This window comes from Diadema antillarum, unplaced genomic scaffold (genome assembly GCF_040938485.1).
Source record: "Diadema antillarum isolate AM-2024a unplaced genomic scaffold, OU_Dant_1.0 seq00000790_RagTag, whole genome shotgun sequence".
Lineage (NCBI taxonomy): Eukaryota > Metazoa > Echinodermata > Echinoidea > Diadematoida > Diadematidae > Diadema > Diadema antillarum.
The window spans coordinates 215,344-224,457 of record NW_027271677.1 but is presented as its reverse complement, the minus strand read 5'-3'; the positions used below and the strand labels follow the sequence as shown (position 1 = coordinate 224,457).

Here is a 9,114-nt window from a genome sequence, read left to right as displayed (position 1 = left end):
TTCACCATCATGCCATACACTGTACATGGTAGAATCACAAGACAACTCTTTATTAGGAAATTCTATCACATAGTGACAGTGATAGCACAGTGCAAACAGTGGTGTGATACTTGTGATAATGTGTACACATTGTATCCTATAGTAGCATGTGCAGCCAAATGTCATGTGTAGCCAGTTTGCATTGGAAGTAACTGGCTTTTCCCAAGTCCAGCCAACTGTCTTGGATGTATGTGTGCAGCTGCTCCTTATGGTGTACATACACTGTATTTTATGAGCATAGTATTCCATATTATATGGTTTTTTTAGATATCTGCTGGAGAACCACAACAGTAGAGTGTACGACAAGTATACAATGTACATGTACTATATATGCCACTTGGGAAACAAGTTTGGTAGTAATTTCCAATTTTGGAGACTATAATTTTGGGAGGCAATATTTGGGTATGTTGTTAATTTACCTGATGAATACTAGTCTGTGCTCTCTACATATATGTACTGTACCTTGTCTGAATATGTTTCTGACACTATTTTAGTGTACAACACAGTATCCTTGCTTTGGATTTTTGAGCGTGATCGCTCAATCACTCATTTCATGTCTTGTCTTCATCCTTGTGATGGTCTGCCAATTTCTTTTTGTTCGAAGTTGATTCACACGATGTCTGAATACTACACTGTAGTTACTACAGTACTAGGATATTATTAAAGCTGAAATGCAAGCAAGTCAATAGAAAAAAATTGCAAGGTGATTGAGGTTACTACGTGCCACTTGATTTCAACCCAAATTGTTTGTATACACATGTCAACTCCCGATTAATAAGTCCTTCTACCACAAACTCATTTATCCAGCTGCACAGCTCTGACATGGCAAGCCGCAGACATGTTTTCCTGACAGGACTCCGACTAGTACTCCGGCGGCAGCCACAGCGCAGCCTTGCCGACAGCGTCCCACAAACTACCTCTCGCTTTGGCGCCCTCGACGCCAAGATTCAGCAGGCTCTTCCGCCGCGGCTACAAGGCTTATGGAATCACCCGGCAGGTGAGTGGCTCTACTCTGTCTGGCATTCTGGACACATTCAAAATTGGATGGTTTGCCTCAAAAAAGAAAGTTTGACTCTGTTTTGTTTTGATTTGTTTCTTGTGGCACAGTGTTGACACTTGAGAAGCAGTTTAGAGAAAAGTTTAATTACAATATACGTGTACAAGTGAGAAGTAATGACATTTAGAGATCTGTACCAAATGCATTTATTTTGGAATTCAGTTGCCACCTCATTCTTTGTTTCATGACTATGACTTTCCTGTCTACACTGGTATTCCTCATTTCATACCCTTTAAAGGGGAAATCCAGTCCAAATATAAGTTAGTCTGATAAGAAAGAGTAAAATATTACGAGTTCAATGGTAAAATTTTGATCGAAATCGGGTGAAAAATAAAGGAAGTTATGACATTTTTAAGTTTCGCTAATTTTCAGGAAACAGTTCTGGAACGGTCAATATGAATATGCAAATTTGACAAAGTGAGCATGTCATACCCTCACATCTTGCCATATAGTTTGTACATAAAATTTTTGAATTTCCCGGTTTTCATTCTAACACATTTACAGTGTATGCCCAAGGCTCAAATCCTGATATATCTAACTGATCACTATTCTGAAGTTATTCAACCAGGAATAACATCGTGTTTTAGACTTCAATGACAGAAATATTGAATTTTCGTCATTTTTTGTACACGATCAATGGAAAATTGTGAGGTTATGACATGATCAGCTCACTCATTTGCATATTCATATCCACTGCAAAAGAACTGTTTTGCAAAAATAAGCAAAACTTCAAAATGGCGTAACTTCCTTATTTTTCATCCGATTTCAGTAAAATTTTTACCTTTGAATTCGTAAGATTTTACTCTTTTTTTATCAGACTAACTTATTTGTGGACTGGATTTCCCCTTTAAGTTGTCTGGCTTGCTTTCTATGAAAAGATGAAATAGACATATTATAAAAACTAAACAAAGATGGAAAGTGGATACTAAATTCCAGGTCTGTCTGTTTGATGTACATTTATGTTTTATGTTTTATGTCTTTATGCGTAAGACGTACAACAAAAGGAACTTCCAAAATGGACAATAAAGATTGAAATTGAATTGAATTGATTTTGTTTATTATTAGAACTTCCCAAATATTTGATGACGGACCCTTCTGTGTAGCGGGGAATTCCGTTACAGTAAGGTCAAAGACAAGAAACTGCTTTTAACATGGAGGTAAATGGTCAGGTCCCAGCTATCCTTTGCATGTTAACCTACAGGAATCAGAAGTTCTTTTATTGCAAGATAAATTCTGGGAAGAAACAAAAAACAGAAAAACCAATGAAGAATTTGTGCAGATGTAAACAAGAATTTCTTTCCCAGACAGTATGCAAAATCACATCATGTCAAAACCAACTGACTTCATGTACTGTTGAATGGCATATCTCTCTCTTTGCAGGACTTAAAACAATTCATTTCTGGGCCCCTGCATTCAAGTGGGTAAGTAATAGCTGTACTTAAAAAAGACAAAGTTATTCGAAGCTTCTTCTGTTTTCTCCAAACTAAATGGCACTCTGGTTAAACTATCACATTTGAATGAAGCCATACATCATTAATGATGTGCCATATTATAAGGCTGATCTGTTCTACTTATACCTGCTACAGGTATGTAACTTCTGCATGGCTTCAAGCAACACATGCCTGCTACAAGATTGTAACTTGTGATTTCATGTGATTTCAGTCAGTGGACAGTTATGCTGCCCAAGTCATCAAAACTTTGTTTATCGCTGAATGTTGGTTTGTTTTTGTTTTTTTCATCTCTTGAACATTAAGCATAATATATTTGTTTTGTGAATCTTGAGAAATATCTCTTTACATGTACTTCCATAGACATGTACAAAAATCTTTACTAAATGTCCTTTTATTGACATGAAATAAAAGATAGTAAGATAATAATCAATAGAACTCATGGCCGGCGGAACCGTGGGGGCCGTGGTGGCTCGGGCCCCCACACTTTTTGTGCACCATACAAAGGAATACATAAGGTGTCATCACTGTGGGCCCCCACACATTTTTTAACCCGGAAGTACGTAAGTGGCACTAAATAGAAATAAGAGATCTTGAAGTGTTTTTTGTTTTGTTTTGTTTTGTTTTTTGTTTTTTTTTGCTTGTCAGCTGAAGAAACCTGGGAATGGGAGGGGAGAGATGAGCTGAGGACCTTTTTTTTTTTTTTTGCTTGTTAGCTCATGAAACCCGGAAGTGGGCCTCCACACCTTTGAAAACGCTCTGCCGGCCTTGGAACTTCTACCATTCTGATTTTGGTTCTTGTTTTTTTTTTCTCTTTGCTTGTTAGTATGTTGTTGCTTTAGCATTTATCAAAATCAAATCTAAAATGGACTGACATTGCATTTTAATGAGTTGGTTCAAGCGCTGCTTTTTTTTTTTGTTCAATGTAGATTATTTCTCCTTCTCTTTGTATCTCCTGTACCAGTGCCTCGTGATTGCAGGAATAGCTGACTACGCCCGTCCTCCTGAGAAGCTCAGTGTCAGACAGTCTGGTGCCTTGGCTGCCACCGGTAATGGGAATATCCCCCGTCTTTTTTTTATGCTTAACATTTGTGCGACAGGTTGATTATGGAAAATGGACAATGGACATTACGACATAACAAATAAACATTGTCTGGGGCATAGTTATGTGCTGGAGACACAGTTACATGTAGTTCTTGCTGAAGTCTTCATAGAGTTGCATTTGAATGCCTCTCTTTGGTATGATCCCAAATTCTTATGCATCGTACTTGTGCTTTTTATGAAGAGCCATGACCATTACAATATTTAAAATGCAACAAGTCATACACACATACATAGCAATATCAACAAAATTTGTGAAAGCATGCTTGGAAAGTTGCCAGTGGGTTTATTCGTTTTTTGTTTTTTCCCGTTGTACCAGCATGTTTGATTGTAGAGGTTTACAGCAGTCCTGGTATTTGTAATATTTGCAACTTTTAAAGCTGCTTGATTGTGATAATTTATACAACTGAACACATGTACATACAAATTACTTTGCTCAACTATTGAAATGACTGTAATGGTAGACTCCATATAAAATGTGTCAAAGCATTCCAGTGTCCCCTACATATTGTATGTCCACCTATGTCCACTTGCTACCTCAAACAGGTGTTATTTGGGCCCGATACTCGATGGTCATCATACCGGTCAACTGGAATCTGTTCAGTGTCAACTTCTTCCTTGGACTTACAGGACTCATGCAGCTGGGACGGATCTATCTGTAAGTTGTAGAGTCCTGCACGTAGCTCTCATTTGGAGAAGCTGAAATGGTACCAAAGAGGGTGGGGGGAGAGGTCTTTTGATCAGAAATTATGTCCTTTACCACCTAAATTCTTTGTGGTTTGTTGTTGTTATTGTTGATGGCTTTCATGCTGAGCAATTTTCTGTTTGGTTTAGACAGCATGGAGTGAACACTTGAAAATATCAATGAAGTCCATTCTAATATTGCTGTGCAATATAAGCCCATTTAGAAAATAAGTATGGTTTTGGCTTCTTACTGATTTTGATTTCCTCCAAAGTGTAATAGGTACACAAATATCATAATGATAAATCATACAGCGGGAAAGTAGAGTTTCCAAATTTGTAACGAAAAATAGAGTACAGATCTTGATAACTAAATTAGCATTGTGATAAAAACTTGTTTTTGTGTTCTTTCTGTCCTTGTTGATTTAGATACTACCAAAGTCAAGGTAAGGAGGTGAAAGAGGAGAAGCCAGCAGAGGCAGTGGCAGCGGAGGTTGCCTAGGAAACACTGCTGCAGAGGTTTCAGGAGGACTGGTAGAGATGGGGAGATTGGGGCTCAGACGCCCCCCTTGGAAGAGCCCTTGGTGCTGAGAGGAGGCCACCACCAGCATATACACCCCCTTTCTTCCTCCTGCAGTGGGTCCTTGGCACTGGTGCATAGGGTGCGCCTCATATGGATCTTTGTGGTGGGAAAGGTTTAATCATATGCTATGCAGAGCAAAGTGTATTTGATTGTGAAGTCAATTCCGAATGTGCCAAAATGACAGATTTTCTGTGAGCTGATCAGAGGAGGCAGGTGTGTGTGGGTGCCATGTGAATGGAAAAACATCTTTAATAGCCAATGGAGAAAATGAATTTCCTTTTAAAGATTTGTTCAAAGAACTGTCAAAATATAATTGCTGTGTCTCTGATAATAAATGCCAATCATGTCTTGCTTGAAGTGTGTAAATGAATCATGTAGTGTGTGTCGAGGTTTGGAAAAAATTACAATTACTCCGAAATAGCTCTTCTTGAAAGTCTGACTTGTAAAGTCTGACATTTAAAGTAAAGAATGTAATGAAAAAAAAACAAAAAAACGAGATGTCGCTTCTGTCTTCGCATCATATATGGCAAATGATTGTGTGATTGCTTGTTTTTGTTTCTTTGTTTTCTTGTTGCTTTTGTTTTTTCCTAAAAAGCAAAAATATTTATGCATGTTAAAGACTGTTGAGTGTTTAAACTTTCGGGAGCCAGGGTATCAAAAAAAGTTCAGCCACATAACATACTTCATTCAGGTTTAAAAACAAAAGGCATTATTTGTTCTGCATCTCTTAAGGATATTTCCCCCCTGTCGTTGATGTTTGGAAAAATTGTCAGATAAAATTCATAGCATCTTATGCAGCCTTACTGGAGGATTTTTTTTTTTTTCCTGAGGAGAAAGTGTTTTAATATCATTATTTTACTTTGTGAATTTAAAAGATACAAATCAGTTAGGAAGATCAATAAAAACGAGACTAAACAAGTAAAAACAGACCTATAGAAGTAGACAAATAAGTAAGAAGTCATACTTCTTATGACATCTTAGTCAAGGGACCAAAGTAGCCCTGTCTGAGCTTCCACAAGACATAATGTTACTTGCATCATAAATGCTTGTTTGAATAACAGCAATGCTTTGAACATTTCCTTGAAATTTTATCAAATAGCTCTCCAACATCTTGATCTTGTGAGTTTGCTTTTGTGCAGGATAAGTGTCTGTCTGTATTGCATTCGTATGTAAAGTTAACAACATGATCACTGGTGGCATAATGATCGCTTTGGTTTTAGTTTTGTCAATTTTTAAATTTCATTTTTTTGTAAATTAAAGTAATTCCACAGATAAACAAGGAAATAAGTGTAATTTGAAGAAAAAGAAATATTCCTAATTGCAGGAGTCACGATATCAATAATTTGCATGTAGCTAAGAACAAATGTTTAATATTTATCAACAGGAACTTAATTTTCAAACTTTTAAAACAATCTTGCAGCTTGTTAGTCAATAGCTTCCTGTCAGCTTCCCTTGTAAAAGTATTCAAAGACTACTGAGTACACCATTTAAATCCATTACTGAGGTTCTATGCAATTAAATATTTGGTTCGTTTCAGATAAATGAAAACATGAGGCTGAAAGAGTAAGATATCCTGAATGTAGACGTCCATGCTGGAGAAATATTTTTGCTACAAAGATTACTATTGTGAAACATTCAATCCCATCATATGGCATACATTTTGTTATTGGTCCATCAAAGCCCCCATTACAAAGATGATTTCAATAGAATTTGCTATCCATAGAAAGCTGCTACAATTTCTTTTTATGTGTGTATGTGTGTTTGTCTAGTTTCTGCCCTTTGCCTTCTTACGAGGTTTTTAACCAAATGTATACCTGTAGTAAAGATTATTTGTCTATATTTTATTACACAAGAAATAGAATATTAAATGTTCGTCTTTCTGTTTGTTACCTAGGTTTGTTTGTTCTCTTTTATGCCTAAACTTTGCATGGATATCATTTTAATTATTGTTCCTGTGGTATTTTGGAATGTACAGCTGAGTAGAATGACTTCTTTGGCTAGCAATATTACGATCTAAACTAGATGTACAACCTGTAGCTCTCAGCACCACAAACAGAGAATGTACATGCAGAATTTATATACTGTTCATGATGTTACAAGTGCTTTCCTTGCTATCAGGGCATTTGGGCCCAAATTTGTCATGCCCACAGTTAGCTCAAATATGTTTTCTGTTCTAGAATTGAAAGACCTGGGAGTGTATGGTGATCATCTTATGCAATGGGAAGGCTGGCCCCAGGGAATAATTTTCCAACTCATATTTGATTAGCAATTTCAGCTGATGAACAATATTTCAAGTGGTATCCTGTACACTTCTATGGAAGAAAACTGCTACAATCTACACAAAAGTTAGTTTGTATAGCAGTGGTGTAAAAATGCATGGCAAATTGCGATGCGATACCATGAAAATTATTCCCTGGGCCCGACTCAGAAAAATTTGGAAACCCCTGTAACAAATTGCACAGAGCTTGTAATGCAAGCATGTAGCACATACAGTACTGTATGCAGCTAAAGAATCAGGGCCCCATTTTATTAAAAAAATAAAAAATTGATATGATAGCAACTCTTGCTGGAATGGCAATAGTCAAAGTAATGACAAGAATCCAGCTTCCTGATTAGTTGTAGTTTCTATTGGTAGATGCCATTCCAGCAAGAGTTGCCATCCTAACATATTTTATGAAATGGGGCCCTGGACTGAAGTTGAACTGCTGATCTCTACACTGTAGTGATATTAGAGAGTCGAACGTTACCAATGAGGGTACCTTCAGTGTATTCAGTATATTCGCCGACATGCAATTCTATTCTAGCAGACCCGCGCTGAGTCATAATCACAGCTAGTCCTAGTAGTAGGCAGTGACTGAGGATCGATTCAATTGGAACAAACTTCTCGTCCCCACACTACCAGATCTTTAACGTGCTGAGGATGGTTTGATTTTGCTACAACATGCATTACCAATAGATAGCTGCCCGAGTATACTCGGGACTCGTCCTCGACGGGTTAACAAAGAATGTAATTTCCAACTATGGGTGTTGCGTACACATTGTATTTAAGACAAACTTTGTCTCTTTCTATCCAATGTTTCCTTGCTATGATTACTGTGTGGCCCCTCTGCAAGGATCAGTTTATTGTGTGACATGAAGGAATATATTGGCCTCAAAAGCAGTGCAGGAATTGACAGAATCTTTAAGGAGTGAAGGAGATCATATGATTGGTATGGTGGTTCATATCAGATGCACCTGGTGAAGCCTGCTGGCACATATAAGACTGCTTTCAGCTGTGGAAACTATACTAATTACAAACTACTCTGCCCAATTTGTAGTGTGTGTATCATATGAGATTTATATCTATCTCTGTATTTTCATGCTTTGTGGGCAGATTATAGTACAAAATTGTATAACTCCTCTATCAGATGGTATATTTAGTATTTTGTGAACAAGAATTTTATTGGGAATAAAGTCTTTTTATGACTGGAGTTGCTCCATGTGTACATTCTTTTTTTGAAATTGTTTTCTCTGAGATGATGGTAAATGTCTGAACCATTGTGCCTGTCTGTTTGTCTGTCTGTCTGTTTGCCTGTATGTGTGAGTGTTTCTACCCATACACATTTTTGTCTTTTTGATAATCTGTTATCATTGCAATGGACTCATAAATACAGACTCCTTGATACCTATGACTTGGCTTTGTTGATACATGTAACAACATTAATGTGATGTCAAGGTTTAAAAAAAAAATACAATTAAACTTTGAAATCTGCTGCAGTTTTTTTTTTCTAATTGAGCTTGCTATATCAGTGTTTAAAGTACAATGTAATTAGAATCTAATCCACTGTATCTAATGTTTTTGTCAGTTTGTACATGTCTTTTCATGTCTGTCCTTCTGCCCATCTTGTTTCTGTTTCTCTATTGGTCCATAGAATGTTTGTATTCTCTCTTTGTGTGAGCAAATATATATTGAGCTTTTCTCTCGTGTCCAGAAAAAGAAAACTTAGTGACTCAAACAGAAAAATAATCCATTTTGAATCTTAAATGCTCAATCAGACCACCAAAGATGGCCATTTCAGAAATTTGGTGGCACGGCATCAATTTTTAGTGGCCACTGCTAATGTGAAGCCATGTATGCATAGGTTTATTGTGTACGTGTGTGTGTGTGTATATATATATATATATATATATATATCGTCGCAAAGACCTCGTATCTACAAAATGTC

At 36.9% G+C, this 9,114-nt stretch overlaps 1 protein-coding gene across 1 annotated transcript; it reads left to right on the top strand.

Moving 5' to 3' along the window:
• Positions 1–853: 853 nt before the first annotated feature.
• LOC139739214 (uncharacterized) lies at positions 854–8,348 on the top strand. The gene is made up of 5 exons (XM_071649826.1): positions 854–1,036; positions 2,477–2,517; positions 3,509–3,593; positions 4,192–4,303; positions 4,756–8,348. Exons 1-5 carry the CDS (start codon positions 862–864, stop codon positions 4,826–4,828), a joined length of 486 nt encoding a protein of 161 aa, XP_071505927.1. The 5' UTR covers positions 854–861; the 3' UTR covers positions 4,829–8,348.
• The last annotated feature ends 766 nt before the right edge of the window (positions 8,349–9,114 follow it).

Coding starts and splice junctions, on each gene's coding strand:
- LOC139739214 (XM_071649826.1), top strand. CDS start 862: ATGGCAAGCCGCAGACATGTTTTCCTGACAGGACTCCGACTAGTACTC. Junction 2,518..3,508: donor GGGCCCCTGCATTCAAGTGG/GTAAGTAATAGC, acceptor CTCCTGTACCAG/TGCCTCGTGATTGCAGGAAT. Junction 3,594..4,191: donor TGGTGCCTTGGCTGCCACCG/GTAATGGGAATA, acceptor TACCTCAAACAG/GTGTTATTTGGGCCCGATAC.